Source organism: Melopsittacus undulatus, chromosome 1 (assembly GCF_012275295.1).
Source record: "Melopsittacus undulatus isolate bMelUnd1 chromosome 1, bMelUnd1.mat.Z, whole genome shotgun sequence".
NCBI classification, from domain to species: Eukaryota; Metazoa; Chordata; class Aves; order Psittaciformes; family Psittaculidae; genus Melopsittacus; species Melopsittacus undulatus.
This window is the reverse complement of record NC_047527.1, coordinates 145,069,577-145,088,180: the sequence shown is the minus strand read 5'-3', so window position 1 is coordinate 145,088,180 and position 18,604 is coordinate 145,069,577. Positions and strand designations below refer to the sequence as shown.

The 18,604-nt window shown below is 44.0% G+C and overlaps 1 protein-coding gene across 1 annotated transcript in view; it reads left to right on the top strand.

Annotated features, from left to right (window-relative positions):
• GLI3 (GLI family zinc finger 3) overlaps positions 1-15,459 on the top strand; it is a 204,528-nt gene extending 189,069 nt beyond the window's left edge. Inside the window, exons 11-15 of the mRNA XM_034061895.1 lie at positions 2,872-3,021; positions 3,633-3,797; positions 6,391-6,681; positions 9,891-10,218; positions 11,345-15,459. Of these exons, the coding sequence (XP_033917786.1) occupies positions 2,872-3,021; positions 3,633-3,797; positions 6,391-6,681; positions 9,891-10,218; positions 11,345-13,632 (3,222 nt within the window). The 3' untranslated portion in view covers positions 13,633-15,459. The remainder of the gene's footprint in view (positions 1-2,871; positions 3,022-3,632; positions 3,798-6,390; positions 6,682-9,890; positions 10,219-11,344) is intronic.
• The last annotated feature ends 3,145 nt before the right edge of the window (positions 15,460-18,604 follow it).

Genomic DNA, 18,604 nt, shown 5'->3' with positions numbered 1-18,604 from the left:
TACCAATGTAAGTAAAACTTGCAGGTTTGCCTTTTCACACCCTGAAACTGCATCAAAATTCAATTTCACCAGGAAAAAAAAAACCTTCTGATCTAGTCCCTGGAATGTGACATTTCATGAGTGTAATAAGGTTACAAACAGATTATAAATTGAAACCCTATAAATCCTTATTGTACTGTACCAAAGCTTCTGCTTTGCATAATACTCTTATTCCTGACTGTTCTTTGTTTTACAAGCTCAGAACTACTCATTCCCTCTCATAATAAAGACCAGGGAGCCAAAAACACCGTGCAAAATCCAAAGGTAATTATCTGAGTCAAAGAACCTGAATGCCAGAGTTCACCAACTTCTGAACTTCTCTAATTGCCGTTGTTTGCACAGTGAGACCTCCCTCTTCCTTTAAACGTGTTGCATATACTGCACGCTATTCTATCATTTTGCTAATGATAAATCCTGATGTAGATTTGGTTCCTGTTTCATACTGGTGTAGTTCTATGTGGCCATAGCAGATGACTGATGAGTTTTCAAATCGTAGCATGTCAGCAGAGGGTGTTTGAATCTGGCCCTATGTGGTCAGGATTAGAAATGCTGTGAATCTCCTTGCCCTCAAGCACTGATTTCTGCTGTTGGCTTCTTATTTGTGCTTATTTAATATGTAGCAAGTGTCTTCCACCACAGCAGCCTTCCAGTACCTGGACATATTTATAGGTCTGCTAAAATATCACCCTTCTGCAAAAGCCAAATGAGCCTTAGCCTGAGAGCTAAAGAAGTTACCCAGATCAGCAGATGCTGTCATGGGCTTGTTTCTTCTAGCTTTTGCCTGAAGGTTGAGGATACTCAGAGGGGTTGACTGAGAATGAGATGGCTTTTGCAGCTGAGCTCTCAGAGGCCACTTGCAGCGTCAGAGAAATGAGGGGAAATGGCACAAAGAGGGGTTTGACTGTAGAAGGAGAAGAGAGAGTAGGAAAGGAGTGACGGGGTGAGAGTGCAGGGCGGATAAGTACAGAGGGATGCAGTTGAGCAATGACCTGAGAGTGATCATGAGATGTTTGACAAGTGAGCTGGAGAGGAGAATGATAAGTCACCATCCTGGGCAAGCTTAGTCAAGCCTTTGCAGGGAGTCTGGGCTGGGGCAGGAGTAAGGAACAGTTTACGCACATGAGAAAGGCCAGTTTTAGAGGATGCTCATGCTGGTGTAGGCTAGAGGCCTGGAGGGCAGGAGCAAGCTCATTTGCAGGGACAGAGAGAAAAGGCATCCTCTGGAGAAATTCTCTGGAAGAGCATCCATAGTGCCTGAGTGCTCCCACAGCAGGAGGTAAAGGGAGGTTCTGTTGTGAGCTGATGGAACCAGCCCTGAAGTTTTTGTATCAAATGGAACACCTGTGTCACACATTCAGTTGTCATTTCCTTCGTGGCCGTGGAGGTTTAACAAATAGCTCAGAGTCTGTAGTATTTACACAAGGATTTGACCAAGAATTACTCAAATGCAATGAGTTTTGTCCCATTACTTTTTTTCTTTCAGGAAAAAAGAGTGCACATTGATCTCATTGTACTTTTCTTCTGGCATTAGAGCGCAGGGCATCTGTACATTTCTGGTACAGGCATGTGTAGTACAAATGGGCAAGAGATCTGCACTTGAAACTTAAACTCCTGCAGATTGCATGTTGTACGTTGTCCAGCACATCTGCTCTGTTCATACACTCTGTGCCCCATCACAACTTTTAAGAAATGGCAATAAAGTTTCAGAAAGAGAAAAAGCACAGTCATCTTTTATAGGCACTGCACATCTGTTTGCCATGGCAATGCCGCAGAATGCTGAACATAAGTGATTTTATATGGTTTTCTGATTGTTTTCAGGACTTGAGAAAAGATGGGGATTATCTTCTTCGTGTTCCATTATGAACTACTGAGTTTCTGTATGACTGGCTTTTTCTGTGAGCTACTTATGGAGTAGATACAGATTTCATCCCTGTGCTGTGATCAAACACAAACTCTGGAAGCATTTCATCTAGTATCTTAATGGAAATAATCGCATTTGCTGAGAAATGCAGCCATCTAGTGGCACAGCTAGCAAGTTGTGGTGTGAAGTACAGCTATGGGGAAGTCTGTTCTATTCCTCTCTATTCCATTCCGTTCCATCTTTATTCCTTTCTGTTCCATGCCTCCATTCCATTCCAAGCCACCATCCAGCAATGCAACAGTCAGAATGCCCTGGGACAGGATAAAGGGAGCAGCCTCTTGTGTCCCCTGGCAGAGATGGCCCAGGGCAGCCCAAAGGCATCCTAAAGGAAGTCCTTGAGGAGCTGCTGGAGTTACTTACAGGGCCCTGAGGCAGAAAGAGCAGTGGCTGGTGGACGTTGCTGGAGGTTCTTTGCTGCAAGGCCAGCACCTGGTGGAACCAGCTTCATAGCTCATTTGTCATATCCTTTTCAGTAGCCTATAGGAATGACTTTTTGAGGAGCAATACAGAGCTTACCATCCTCATCCCCCATGGAGCCAGGGCCAGTAACCATAAGCAGTGGATTGCAGAGATGTTTGCAGGGATGCAAGAAGGCATGACTCAATGTGAATCTTGTGAATGATGCTGTGTGTGAGATTATCGAGGCTCCATTTGAGCCTGTGTCCCTGAGGCCTGATCCAAAGCTTGTTGACATCAGCAGAAACAAATTCATGCACCTTAGTGGCCTTTCAGTGAGATCTAGGATTCGAACCCAGTGATCACTTTGTAGCAGACAGCCTTCTTGTTCTTTCAGTGCTGCAGGATCCCAGTTCACGCCTGAGCCTCTGGTGTTGTTCCTCTGCAAAGTTACAGTAAAGCTGGTGATGATGTTACCTTTCTCTTAAGATGTAATCTCTCTTCTACCCAAACAGCACATTAACAATGACCATATCCACGGCGAGAAGAAGGAGTTTGTGTGCCGATGGCTGGACTGTTCCCGGGAGCAGAAACCATTCAAAGCCCAGTATATGCTGGTGGTCCACATGCGGAGACATACAGGGGAAAAGCCACACAAATGCACTGTGAGTAAAGGGGGCTGAGCTCCAGGCTTGGATGGAGGATCTGGGGCTATGCAGGGAAAAGAGCAGCACAGATGCTGCACTCCCTGATACCTTGTCCACTGGACATTTGTTAGAGAAGTTTACCTAGTCTGCTAGAAAACTTCCATGTCTGCTTCATTATCCAGGTCAGGCAGATGACGAGAGCTTTAGGAGATGGGATTCAAGGGATTATTTGTCCCACTTCCTCAAGTTTAAAGTGCGAAGAAGCCCTAGAAGACATTTTTACACAGGGCATAGTTTGCTTAAGTATTGAAAAGCACTTTCTCTCACAGAGCTGAGCATTATTGCTGGCCACTAGTGTTCTACTGAGTTTGCTGTAGATTCCTGTCTTAGACAGAAGTGCGCAAGTACTGTGCTCTCCTGTAAAAGCAGATTTATATAATGCTGGAAGCGTTTTAACTTGAGCTGTGATGGGGTTTGCCTTGGCAAAATTAACATCCAACAAATGAAACCAAAATTACATTAGACAAGGTTATGAAGGCTTGGAAAATTTCTGAACTGTTATAGGTCAGCTTTTACTGTTTCATGCATGTCCAAAGATGAAACTTAATCCAGACTTACTTCTTCTGCAGTTTGAAGGTTGTACAAAGGCCTACTCCAGACTAGAAAACTTGAAAACGCACTTGAGATCTCACACTGGAGAGAAACCGTATGTGTGTGAGCATGAAGGCTGCAACAAAGCTTTCTCCAATGCATCCGACAGGGCCAAGCACCAAAATAGGACTCATTCCAATGAGGTAAGCAAGCACAGCTTCAAAACAATCAAAACCAGTGGTGTCAAACAGACTTAAAGGTGGTCACAGGAATTTGTTACAGAGAACAGGCACAGAAACCCTCAGTAACCTGAAAGGATATAGTTCTAGATGGCTTTTGCCAGCACAGTCATCCCTGTGTCCTGTGGACCTTGAGGGGTTGTGGATCATTTTATTAAGCATGAGAGATTTGAATGAAGGATGTAATGGGAACACGCACGTTAAGCAAGGACAGATCCTGGTGTCCCTGAACAGCTGGGATCATTTTTCCCTCTGGAGCCGAGGGCTGCCTGGGGCACGTCCCCTTGGTGAGTGGAGACACTGGCAACTCCTGAGCCACGGCCCCCACAGCCTCTTCCAGCACCCTTCCTGGCTGCTCCAGAAAGCTAGAGAGAAGCCTTCAGTGCTTTGACAGTATGGGTTGCCCTGTTAAGTTCTAAGTTATGCTTTTTCCATCTATCTTCTCTAAGCTGTTTCAGTCTTCTTTTCCATCCTGAACAGACCTCACAGAGTAGGGATGCAGTGAAGGGAATTTCATCTTTTCTCTAGCAGTCCAGCTGTGGCAGTGACAGCCATTGCCCACACTCTCAGTATAACAGTTGTTTATTTACTGTGTCTTTCCTGGTAGTGCTGCCCCTTCCTATGAAGTTCCAACTTCTGCCATGGTCCCTTCAGCATCTCTTGAGTCACAAGGGAAGCAGAGAGCATTGCACATCTCTGAGTCCATCCTGTCCCTGCAGGGTGTGCTCTCAGCAGCCCAAATTAACAACTGCACTGAAGCCCAGCAGCAGTTCTGTGGATTGTCACTGAGGTAGAAGGAAGTTCACCAAGTGTGGCCAATAGCTGACAGAGCTTTTTGTTCACTCACTATCTTAACCACTCTGTTTGTTGCCTAGCTGATGAGTAAGATCCTCTCAGACTTAAAGACGTGACCCATACTGCTTGTGTTTTAAAGTCAGGATTTCACATCTAACCGTCAGTCACCAAGAAAAGTTTCCTGCTGCGTGTCATTTCTGGTAGGTGCAGCAGCAGGGGCAGCTGAGAAATCTCCTACACCATTATTTCATAATGAAATGGGCTGATATTCTTAGGCAATGATGGAGTGCTGTGAATACTGTGGAACATTCAGACCCAGTTCAGCACTTCCTTACAGTACTATTTTGGTTGTAAGTAGGCAACCTACAGACAGATTTAAAAGCAGGTGACATATCTTGGTGCAGATGTGCCTTACACATGTAGGAGAGAGCTAAGTGACTCGTACTTCCATAGCATCTTGGGAAAGCCTGCCTCAGTAGCTCAGCATCAACTTTAAATTCCTCATGATCAACGTTTTTGCTCCTTTTTAAGTCAGTAGGAGTTTAATGTCAGTGGAGGCAGGCTCAGGCCTTAAATAGCCATGATGAAGGTACATTTGTCAAAGGCTCCATGATGCCTTATGTGCTTACACAGAGAACCGCTTTGAGGAACCCCACATGGCAGTCTCTTTTTTTGATTCTTGAGGGCTAGAATAAATAAGACTTTATAATAGTAGTTATATGGGAAAAAACAGTAATAAAAGTGAATAAATGACACTCTGTTTCTGAGACAAATAAAATGTTTAGCAAGGGCTCAACTCTTCTTTCTAATGTTCTCATAATACAAGAGCAAAGTCTTTGTTAAATTACAAGACAGTAAATTTACTTTATTCTGTGTTGCTTAGTGAACTAGAGAAATGCACAGAAAGCAGGGTTTGTTTCTTTTTAAAGCGATGAGCTATGCAAGTAGTACTAATAGTACTAGTACATTTATTGCTGCAACATGGAAATGCTTATGGACTGTATCCTGTCCTTTGACATTATACTGGTGATCTGAAGGAGCCGGGAAAAAAGTGCTTCTTCAGATAATCCTGCCTGAACAAACGTCCCAAATGTTTTGAAGGGGTTTGTGTCTGAATGTCAAGAAGTAGGTGCTGGGTATACTAGAAGTGGGGTATCAAACTGCTGAGAGCAAAGCACAGGATAGAAGTAAGGCCAGTCTTCATAAATGGCCGTATCTCTGTTGACTCTTCTGTGACTCTTCTAAGTAAAAGTTGTGTCAGTTCATACCACGAGAGGCACTGCTCTCTGTAAACTATGTGACATTAACGGGTACTTTCAAAACCGAAAGGAATTAATAGATTTGACTAGAAGCAGACATAACTTGATAGGACAGGGGTTAATGGCTTTAGACTGAAAGAGGGTAGGTATAGATACAAGAAAGAAGTTCTTCCCTGTGAGGGTGCTGAGGCGTTGGCACAGGGTGCCCAGAGAAGCTGTGGCTGCCCCATCCCTGGCAGTGTTCAAGGCCAGGGTAGACAGGACTTGGAGCAACCTGCTCTAGTGGAAGGTGTCCCTGCCTGTGGGAGGGGGTTGGAACTGGATGAGCTTCAAGGTCCCTTTAACCCAGACTGTTCCATGATTCAGTCACTGTAGAGACCATCAATCAGGTAATAAATTCACTGTGAAAGTGTGCAACTGTAACACCAGCTGTGCTCCAAGGAGCTCTTCAGGAGTCCCACGTGGAATTAAGTCTAATATGAGTGTTTTTCCTGCCTTGGCAGAAACCATATGTTTGCAAGATACCGGGCTGCACAAAGCGCTACACAGACCCCAGTTCTCTCCGGAAACATGTGAAGACCGTGCATGGCCCAGAGGCACATGTTACCAAGAAACAGCGGGGAGATATCCACCCAAGGCCTCCCCCACCGAGAGACCCAGGCAGCCACTCCCAGACCCGGTCACCAGGCCATCAGACTCAGGGTGCAATTGGTGAGCAGAAGGACCTCAGCAACACTACCTCAAAGCGTGAAGAATGCCTCCAAGTGAAAGCGGTCAAGTCAGAAAAACCAATGGTATGCAATACACCCTGCCACTCCCTTTGTCCTATTCCTTCTTGCAACCAGTTAATGATCTCTTTATTAAAACTTCAAGCCATAAACTCTAGCTCACAAGGTTTGGTTTTGTGATGTTTTCTCTTTTGTTTAAGTTGGGTTTTTTAAGCCTAATAAATAGCAAATAAAAAGATGACATCTGGTCTGTGCGATATGCAGTAACTCTCACAACAGTTGTTTCTCTTAAAGCTCCATCTCTGGGGATCAGCATATTAGGAGAACATCAGTTTTCATTTTTAGAAAAGGTGCTTTTTTTCCATTCTGCTGTTTACAGAACAACGTGGAGAATGTGAGTCCTGCAGGCTCAGTGCTAGAATGCAGAAATAACCAAATCAGAAAGGTTAAAATGATGATTTTGATGATAATAATTTTTGAAGAATGTGGGGAAATAACCACATTCTGGGAGCTTGACATTGTTGGATCATGGATCGAACCGAGGCAGGATAAATTGACTTTTCTTAAGCAGCAGGAGATCTTTAGATAACATTTGATCTCTGGTGTGGCATTCATCTGATACTTAATTTAACTTGACCAAGTTAATCTAATTCCAATCTAACTAATTTGAGTTAAATTCAAGAGTCTCTGTCTTTTTCTTGGTTTACCTTAACATACTGCATTAAAACAGTAAACCCTTGTATGCTGAAAGGACCCTACTCCTTACTTTGACATCTTATCTTAAAGAAAGTTCTTTCATTTGCCTGCGTTCCATTTGCCATCCATACTCTCCACGAGGACTGAAACTAGCAAAGGCAGTTACTCCATCCTCTTCCATGTCTGGATCTGTAGCTCATCTGGACCCAACCCTTGGGGACTACAAATATGAGCACTCCAAATTCTGCTCATTTTGTTAATCATGCTGCAATTCAAAGTAATTACTTATTGAAATATGAGTTACTGCTATGTTGTGCCTAAGGCTTATCCCAAATTGTGGAGTTTAATCCTGAATTCAGAAAATTCCAATGGCCCAGAGTTGTTAACTCCTGCTGAAGTGTAAAGGAGATCTCCTGCTGTCTTTGGTGATAACAACTACCTTGGATTACAAAGGAACAAAACGTATTCCTCTCTTGCTTAGCTAGGTAAATCTGTAGCATTATTGAGGCGTGTTGAGCATAGGCAATTTTAACAGGAATGTTTGCAGGAGAGGGGTATTAATGCTGATTGCTACATAGTATTAAATATTTCTCACTGAAATATATAATCTGAAAACAATTATGTATTTCCTGTTTTTCATTGTTTGTATGGATTAATATATATTTTCTGTTTTTCAACTAATCCAATGTGTTTTCTGTCTAATGCTCTTAAATGTCTTGTTCTAACTTCCTAAGGACAGTGGGTAATAAGGTGAGGGCATTTTAACTTTTCTGCCATTTTTCCTATTGCAACACTATTGATGTCTTCATTTCAGCCTTCTGCCTGTTGTCTAATCATTCCTTCATTTAGTAATATGCAATCCATCAAACACATTCCCAACTGTAATGTGCTGTGAGCATTTTGCAACACTTGACATGTGAAAAATCTGGCTCGTATTGGTGAAGTGTCTTCAGAAATGCCTGTGTACCTTCCCCTTTAGATGAAACATCCATTCTTTTTTCTGTATTACACATCTAGGAATGTATGCTCTCCATAATGCAGTTCTTATTTCTGTAACCTACCTCACTGTGATCTTGATGAGTGGCTACAAGAACAGGCTTCTGACCTTTATTGCTCTTCTTCCATATGTTATGAAACTGCTGTCCAGAAGCACAAATGCTCTTCCATGTAATGACTGTTACTTCTATTCTTGTCACCAGATTTGCATGGCCAGGATTTGTAAATGAACTTGCTCAGTGTGGCCTCATAAATTCTAAGTATCATCATTCAAGTTAGAAATAATAAAATAGTTACTGCATCTTAATGGACTCCTTGGGGGCGTATGAAGCTACAATAGTGCTATGAATCTGTGTCTTCATCCAGTGATGTTAAAGGCAAAAGCCACCACTGCTCCCTCAGAAATTCTAGCTAGTATTTGTCAGTAAAATGTGCATAAAAATCACAGAAAATAATAGTTAAAAATATTCAAATATATAAAAAATATTAAAAGCACACAGAAGAAACGCCAAACTTGACATACTTATGTGAAACTGTTCTTGGGAGCAAAATGATACTGCATGCCCCACTTGATCTGTGATCATACTGATACAACTTACAATGACATACTACATCAAGAGACTTCTGTCCCTGTTGCTGCCTGTTTTGTCTGTTGGTCTGTCTGTCTTGAGTGTTTCAGTTTGTCAGAGAAGTTTTCCCATTCTTTCATGAGAACTTCATGAAAAATAAATCAAGTCCCTGTTTCCCCACAGCCAGAATTCCGCTAGAGCAGCAGGGAACACAGCATTAAGAAAGCAGCAGCTATTGCAGCGGGTTTCTGTTCCTGTAGATCAGCAGCCTTTACTGTGTACTTAAATTCTTAAATTTGAAGTCTTAAATTCTAATGAAATGAAGGATCTGATTCAGTAGATTATCACCACCTTTGTTCAGGGCAACGTGGTATAAGGGGTGGTAGAAGTTAGACCCTAGTGCTGCTATTGTCACAGGATGCTCATAATATGATACAGTATGTTTTGCACTGGTATTTTGTTCCTGTTTTATTACATGCCAACATTTCAGGCCAACCGCTGCTCCTAACAATGAGCCTTAAGCTTGGAAAATACTTACATTCTTTAGCCACAAGTCTAATTAAAAAACCCCAAATTCCAGTGTTGTTGGAGTCTTGTTTGTTTGCTTGTTGCAACCCTAGCAGTGTAAATTAAACTCTGTAACTGAACTCTCATTTGGTTTATTGAGCTGCAGCTTCAACTAGGAACAGTACATACCCAAAGCAGAGTATCCAAGGCATAAATGACATGAAGTAACAGAGGTAATTAAGGAAATAACTAAAAAATATCTCATGTAGGTATAATGTATAGTATCAGCAAGATAATAAAGTGAATTTTAATCTCAAGGTTTGCAATGGCATTCACTACAGTTAAACTCACTACCTGGAAAGACTGAATGAATTATCACTGTTACCATTTAATGCTGAACTCTACATTTGGTTTTCTTTGACTCCAGTTAGACCTGCATTTGCTGCAAGCGCTCTTCTTAGCTTTGTTTGCTTAACCCTCACATGCTTTTGTTTCTTACCTCAACAGACATCTCAGCCAAGCCCTGGTGGTCAGTCTACATGCAGCAGCGAACAGTCCCCCATCAGCAACTATTCCAACAATGGGATCGAGCTTACTCTGACCGGTGGTGGTAGTGTAGGAGACCTCAGTGTCATCGATGAAACCCCAATCATGGACTCTACCATTTCCACAGCCACCACAGCACTTGGCTTACAGGCCAGGAGGAATATGACAGGGACCAAATGGATGGAGCAAGTGAAATTAGAAAGGTTGAAACAAGTTAATGGAATGCTTCCAAGACTGAACCCCCTTCCACCTTCCAAAGCCCCGACCTTGCCGCCTCTCATAGGAAATGGTGAGATACACATAGCAAAAGTGGTAACACTTTTTGCCCTTAAATTCATTGTTTGCTTGCTCAGTCTTGCTGTGAGAATGGTTCATAAATTGATTGCTTTCTTCCCCTCATTACAAGTCCTAGTGCCTACCCTGAGAGAAGTCTGATAGACCCATGTTTTACAGAACAGGGACAACAAGACAAGGAAGCCATGCATCAGGTTTTAAATATTCCATGCTGTTAAAGATTTGGACCCAAGATCATCATAATCCTGTCTTGTTTTGGGGTGAGGCAGATGAAATAAATACCTGCCAGTTTATTGTATGGAACTCTTTCAGATGAGGCCTTAGCAAGGCCCCATTTGCATAGATGTGTTGGGCTCCCCTCTAAATAAACTGTTCCCACACATGGAAGTAATTGTATATACAGATACTGCTGCTACGGAGGGCAGATATGCATAGATGGGAGCAAGGCGAGATGGAACTTCGAAGATTCATGGTTGGTTTTGTACAAGGAGCTGCTCATTGTCGAAATATGTGTCCCTCCTAAATCTCCATTGCTTGCAGTGCGCCCACAGGTTTCTGCTCTCCACCCAGCAGTGACAGCCCAGGTTTTCTGAAGCCTGTTCAATTGAAAGAAGCTATGCAAAGTTGAGAAATATATTCTGTTTACCCAAAAATTAAACAAAACAAGGAAACCAGCAAAGTTGTTTTGCAGTTGTTAGGAGTTATGTCAAGAATATTTCAGGAGGTCTTAGAGATTGCATTGAATGGCCTCCAGTTCATACATTTTGCCATCCCATGCAAATGCCTTTTCAATTATCTTTTGCCTATAAAAAGCTCCTTTATGAATGTAGCCTTCTGGCACATCAGTCAGCATAGTTACAGTGTGCTATACCAGCTGATGACAGTTTGTGGCTATGGTCTCTAAATTATGTCCTGGGATTCACACTGAAATGCTACCCTTGAGTCTCTGAATTAGCTTTTAACCTAAGGACACAGTTTTTATCCCTATTTCATTCAAGACAGAGAGCTGCTGTGATTTGCTGTGATGATGCAGGCTTTCCCTCTGTACTCCCCTTCTTTACTTGGTGTTTTCCGCTCCAGTTTGTGGGTGATGCGTGTTTAACTGTGAATTTTACTTCCAGGTACCCAGTCGAACAGCAGCTGCAGTGTAGGAGGATCCATGACTATTCTGCCAAACAGGAATGAACTTTCGAGTACGGACATCACTGTGTTGAACATGCTGAACAGGAGGGACAGCAATACTAGCACAATCAGTTCAGCCTACCTGAGCAGCCGCAGGTCCTCTGGAATCTCACCTTGCTTCTCCAGCCGGAGGTCCAGCGATGCCTCCCAGGCAGAGGGGAGACCACAGAACGTGAGCGTTGCAGACTCCTATGACCCCATCTCAACGGATGCCTCGCGGCGCTCCAGTGAAGCGAGCCAGTGTGATGACCTGCCGAGCCTTCTCAGCCTCACCCCAGCCCAGCAATACAGGCTGAAAGCTAAATATGCAGCAGCTACTGGTGGACCCCCACCAACTCCACTGCCTAACATGGAGAGGATGAGCCTCAAAACAAGGATGGCACTCTTGGGTGACTGCAGGGAGTCTGGAGTGTCTCCACTGCCTTCAGTGAATGCCCCTCGAAGATGTAGTGACAGTGGGGCAAATGGTTACAGCAGGAGGCATTTTCTGTCTCATGATGTGTTAGGAAATGGGACAAGAAGAGCCAGTGATCCAGTAAGAATGGCCTCCGACAACCTCTCTCTCCCTAGAGTCCAGCGTTTCAACAGTCTTAATAGCTTTAACCCTCCTGCTTTGCCTCCATCCACGGAAAAACGCAACCTTGTTCTTCAGAACTATACCCGTTCTGAGGGTGGTGTCTTCCGCGGCTTCAGCTCCCCATGTCCTCCAAGCATCAGTGAGAACGTTGCCCTGGAGGCTGCTACAATGGAAGCAGGTGGCAGTCTGAATGATGAGGATCTCCTGCCAGATGACGTGGTTCAGTATCTGAATTCCCAGAACCAGGGCATGTATGACCACTTGTTGAACAATGTCCTAGATGGCAACAAAATGCATCACAGCTCAGTGTTAGGAAACAACCCCAGCAACTTTGACCAAGCCCCTCCACCGAGCAGTCAGCAGGCAGGTTCTGAGGCAAACAAAAGTGACTTGCCCATTCAGTGGAATGAAGTAAGCTCAGGAAGTTCTGACTTACCTGCTTCGAAACTGAAATGCGGCCAGCGCTCAGCAGTGCAGCAGTCTCGGGCCTTCAGACTGTATAACAATATGATGGCTCAGCAGCAGAGTCTGGAGAGAAGCAACATGGCCCAGCATAACGGCTATCAGAACCTGATGGAGAACACTGGTTCCTATGGTTTACAGCAAAACATGGTTCTTGGCAGCGGAGCTGGCAATTCTTTCAGCATGCAGCCCAATAAGCCTTACAGTGAAAGCATCGGAAGGCAAGCAATGATGTCTGGGGCAATGGACAATTCATGTGGTGTGGCAGTTCAAGGGCAGAAGCTGAGAAGTAGCAACATGCCACTGAGTGGGAACCCACAAAATTTCGGCCATCCCATGGTATCCAGCGATCAAGCCACTAGTATGGCAAATGGGATACAGAACAGGAATATGATGGAACAGGAATATTTGCAAAACCAACCAGTTGGGGATGGTGTTCATTACCAGGGAGTCGATCAATCCAGTCAAATGATGCTAGGGCAGGTTAGTCCTACCTCACAAAGCAGCCTGTATCAAGGGCCACAGGGTTGTCCACCAGTGTCTCACACCACTGGTAACCAGCCTTCAGGTTTGTTGGTGTCCAAAAGTTACCAGCCGTGTGCTAACTACAGCGGCAACAGACGGCAGAACGTGTTGAGAAACAACCTGGCACAACAGCAAGGACACATAAGTGATGGCAACCAGGAGTACAGGGTAAATACCATTAAGATGGAGATGCAAGGTCAATCACAGGAGTTCTGCTCTAACGTACAGAATTACTCTGGTCAGTTATATGACCAAACCATGGGCTTTAGCCACCAAGCTATGAAAACAGGTTCTTTCTTTGGTTCGGAAGCTAACTGCCTGCTGCAGGGGACTGCAACTGCAAACTCATCTGAGCTTCTTTCCCCTGGGGCTAACCAAGTGTCGAGCACAGTTGACAGCATTGACAGCACCAGTCTGGAGGGCGTGCAGATTGATTTCGATGCTATCATAGATGATGGGGACCACGTCAGCTTAATTTCAGGAGCCCTGAGCCCAAGTATCATTCAGAATCTCTCCCGCAATTCCTCACGCCTCACCACTCCCCGAGCGTCTCTTACATTCCCGGCTATGCCCATAAGCACAACCAACATGGCTATTGGGGACATGAGCTCTTTGTTGACCTCACTTGCAGAAGAAAGCAAGTTTCTTGCTGTTATGCAATAGACATAAAGAACAGAACAAAACAAAATGAACCCTTAAGAGATAACAGATGAAAAAGACTCATATTTTTTAGTTGTGTATGTATTTTAGCAATCTCATCTCACCTAAATGGGATGTGTTTCAAGTATATTCCTTTTATGGAATAAGGACTCTGAAAACCCTAAAGTGTTCTAGGGAGAAACTGTCTTCCATTTCAGTTTTGAATCAGTATTGCTACACCCATTCCTCCCTCCCCTTTTCTCTCTCTCTCCCCCCTTTTTGAATGTCTGTATGCTTCCTTTTGCCTTTTTTTAATTGTAAACCAATGTAAACGTGTGAAGTGCATGTTTTTGTTTTGTTTGGGGATTTTTTTATTTTAAGAAAGGTCTGATGAAATAACTTTGCAATTTTTCTGTCACTCAGAAGAAACTAAGCCTTGTACAACTTGTTGCAACTTTTCCCCCCAAACATATAGGCACAGAATAACCAGGCACAATGTGAAGTGAGCCTACAGTGATGAAATCCACTCTGGATGCACTGGATAGATCGCACTGAGGTGGACAACCCTTCAGAAATGCACTGACATGGTTACCCCTAGGCTGTAGTTTCAGAGTCACGGAGCACAAGAAATGAGGAGGTTCAAGCAAATAGGAAATGTAAAACCATCGTCCCTTTGATCCCTAGCAAAGGTTTAAGGTTTTTGTAAACAAACACACAGATAGCTGTCACTGCCCTGCATCATGATACTGAGGCTGTGTCTTGTTTAATCCATTTCAGAGGGAGGACCAGAAAGCTATTCTTAGTCCAGATCTCATCTTCTTCACTATTTGGTATTCAGTTTTTCAGTCTTCTTTCTCAAATGATTGGATAGTAAAGTTAATGGGCATGATTGGGGTAGTCTAGAATCCCTTCCTTGCTTTACCACATTTGTGGAGAGATGATCAGGGTCTTATGGAGTATTTCACACAATGAAATAACAAAATTGCAATATTCCATACTGGCGATCTTTAATTTAATGCAAATTGTTGAGGTAATCTGTTGAGCCACTGCTCTTCATTCACAGTAGCGGTTCCTTTGCCAGCAGAACTGGCCTGTACATCCCTTTGAGCACTTACAGCTTCATGGATGGATGTTTTAAACTAAGTAAACTCCCACTGATGTAACACAGTTACATGGTCATGGCATGTAAAACAAGTAAGTAGAAAATGAGCGGCCCAGTTCTCAAACTAACCAAATAAATCAAAGCGATGGCAGGCAAACTGATAATCTTTAATGTTTTTCCTCTGTATCCAGGCTTTACAAAATCAGGAAATTTAAACTGCATTAAAAATGGCAAAGAAACAAGAGGAAGGTGATTTTTATAGACCAGGAGGCCACAGCATTCATTCTTTTGACTGGAAAAAAAGATGAAATACCAACTGATTCAGGGCATGGCATCTGAGGAAATGTGTAGGAATACAACCTCAGTGAAGCTGTCAGATAACATTGATCTATTAACAGCTCTTAGAGGAAGAAGCTGTAAATCAGTAGGAAAACATCATAGGAATCTGGTGCTGGGGCTGTATTTGTGCTTAACACAGCACGTACCAAGTGATTTGCACTGTGAGCTGGAATGTCAGAAAGTGAGTCAAATGTAAATATCCTACAGCTTTTATGATCACCCAGCTCCTGTCTTTTTCCATATCTTTAGCAAGCATTTCTTCCTTCCTCTGTCTCATGCACGCATATTCTCCCATCCTGCTCTTTGCCCTTTGCCAGTTTCCCTCCTGACTTCCCTTCCCATATCCAGTTATCACAGCCCTCCTGCAGTGGTCCCTGGGCTGCACAGGGAGCCAGGCATAGCTCACATGGCAAATAGCTGGTTTGGAACGTGGCAGTGCTGCTCCTTGTGCTCCCCTTGCCCAAAAGCAGCCCTGTAGAAACCTGCTGCCTGTACCAGCCCTTGCCCCTTGTCCTGTCATGAAAGGATGCCACCAGCCAGGCAGATGAGTGGGGTAGGAGCGATGCTTCTGTGGCCATGCTGTACGTTGCAGTGCCATGGTAACAGCTCACAGCCTTGTGAAGAAACAGCAGCCTGTGCATAAGGGAAGGCTGTGCTCACCGTGTTCCAGATGGTTCTCAGTAACCAATCACTGGCTCTTTATTAAGCCGTCAATTACATGTTTATAAACAGTTTCATCAGGGAGACTTACGACCAGCTTGGGAATAGGTGACTTGGGAAAGAAGCCTTTTATTGTCATAAAGCCCAATACATTAAAAAAAAACCCCTCAAACTATTTTTTTAAAACTCAATTTCCAGTTCATAATTGTATTTGCTGGTCCAATTGAAGCTGGGAGGCTATTAATAGCTGTGATTCATCAGAGCTTAGAAGTAGCCTTTCATAGTGCTCAAGGCTAAAAGGGACCGTTTGGGTCTCTATTTGCCTTCCTGGAGTTGGCAAACCTTTGTCACTCACCCCCGTCTTGGGCCAATAGTGTGTTTTGGCCAAAACCACACTCTCCAGAAAGACATCCCACTTTGCTTTGTGAAGATTGAAGAACCAGAAACTCTGCCATGTCCCCATGTTTGTGTAAATGGTTGATTGTTTCCTATCATTAAGTGTATGTGCCACTTAGGTTCATGTGTCATTTTCCTGCTCTTAGTATCTCCTCATGCTTTTCACAGAATGGTTTGGGTTGGAAGGGACCTTAAAGCTCATCCTGTTCTAACCCCTTGCCATGGGCAGGGACACCTTCCACTGCACCGGATGGCTCAAAGCCCTGTCCAACCTGGCCTTAAGCTTCCTGGTTTAGTACCTGTGAGGGTAGCAATACCTCATAGCCCAGCAGTCTTCAGTCTGGATTTTGATTTCATAGGGTAGACTGGGCTCTCTGAGCGTGGCACTGTTAGGCTGGGCACCATCTTTCACTTGTCAACCTCCTTCTCAATATGTGGCAGTTTAGGGAATGTCCCACCATCATTGCTCACATGTTTACTGTCACCCCTTTATTCCTGTGCTACCAGTTGCAGAGCCAAAGCTTGCTTTTGTGTATGTATCTGATCTGTTGCATCAGTTGCCATTGTTATAGCAGCTGGAAACCCACCACTCATGCTAGAGTATTAGGAAAGGCAAGAAATAGTGCGGATTTCCTATTTCTAAAGCATTGCAGCCTGCACATCCCAATGGCAGATGATGTTAACTCCCTCCTTGGAGATTAGCTCTACATGGTACGTGCATTATGGTGCTGGTTTGGTCCTCGCTTCCCCTCACTGCTCCCCCAGCCCTTGATGAAGTGGCCGGTCAGCTCTCCCATGCCTGCTGAGCAATGGCTCATCCTTCCCAACAGCAGTGTTCCTGTTCTCGCAATGTATGTGCCTTACTTTGTGTTGCTCCTGTAAAAAGAGAGGGACCAAGATGTGTTGCCAAATGTTCCCAGTGAGGCTGTACTTACCATTCAGCTGATGGATAGCACATACCACTGTTAATAGTGTCCGAAACGTCTTGTAAACCTCTGGTATTCACGTGTTACTGTCCTTGAATTGGTGGAATGTCTCCTATGGAACAGTTACTGTTGTCAGTCCTGCAGATGTGTAAGATAAAAATGTGTGGGTTTTGGTTTGTTTTTTTTTCCCCAATTTTTTAATTTTTTTTAATAAAACTTGTAATCCTTTTTTTTAAAAAAAAAAAAAAGAAAAAAGAAAAAAAGAAACCATGTACATACATTTACGTACGGTAGAATAGTGTTCGGCTGTAAGGGGCCTTAGTGGTCCTCATTTGATAAACCTGCAGTTACGATCTGATGTTTCTCGAGCCTTAGGTTGATGGGAAGGGTCTGTAGCATTGTGTACATACAAACTGTACTTCTGCTTTCAGAACCACTTAGCTCTTTTGTAACAAAGAAAAAAACAAACTTTCTTACAATGTCAATAAAAACACAAAAGCCTTTGTACTTAAGTTCTTAGCTTTCAGCTTTTAAAACAGCTCCTCCGGGGAGGGAGTTACTTCTTAATTCAGCTGCAGAGCCTGCTTGCAATCAGCACGTGTAGCAGCGCTTCCACTCGTGGTCTCTCGCTTTCCTCTTTCTGCTTCCCAGAATGTTGCTTCACTTCATTCACATTGTAAAAGCCATGGGGAAGGAAAACAGGGTGGAGAGTTGGGGCTGCCTCAGGATGGGTGTCAAGAGGGCAGGAAATGTTGTGGGGATCTCTTCTCTGTTTGCCACCATGGTTGGTTGCAGTGTCCAGGGTGTGGATGAAGATGGAACACACACAAGAAACCTGGAGAGGGGCTTTGGACAAGGGCCTGTAGGGACAGGACAAGGGGAATGACTTTAACCTGACAGAGGGAGACTGAGACACTGGGAGAAAATTCCTCACTATGAAGTTGGTTGAGGGCCTGGCACAGGGTGCCCAGAGAAGCTGTGGCTGCCCCATTCCTGGCAGTGTTCAAGGACAGGTTGGACACAGGGGCTTGGAGCAATGTGATCTAGTGGAAGGTGTCCCTGCCTGTGGCCGGGGTTGGATCTGGATGAGATTTAAGGTCCGTTCCAACCCAAACCAGTCTAGGATTCTATACTGCTAAGACACCAGGGTCACAGCATCAGCAGAGGTGAGCCCTGCCAGGGGAAGGGCTGGGGCTGCAGGGCATTTATCTGGTCCTCCAGCCTGACTTGGGATTGGGCCAGTGAAGAGCTGCATGTGGAAAGCTGCGGCCAGGGGAGCAGGAGGACCTGTTTCCATGAAACTCAATGCCAAGTCCTCGGGAAAACAAAAAATAGCAGGGCAGTCATGGTTTGTATCATCCAGAATTAGCGGATGCTGTTGACCTTTAGTCTGTGCTTTATTAATTGAATTCATTAAACTGGTTTCTTGCTTCAGAAGAGCATGTACATGAGGGAGCTGCAGTTTGCAAAGCCTGAGAGAAACAACAGAGATAGATACACAGCAGTGATCAGTGAGGCAGGAAAAACCCACCCCACAGCCCTCCATCACCTTAAATAGGTAATGGGACATCAC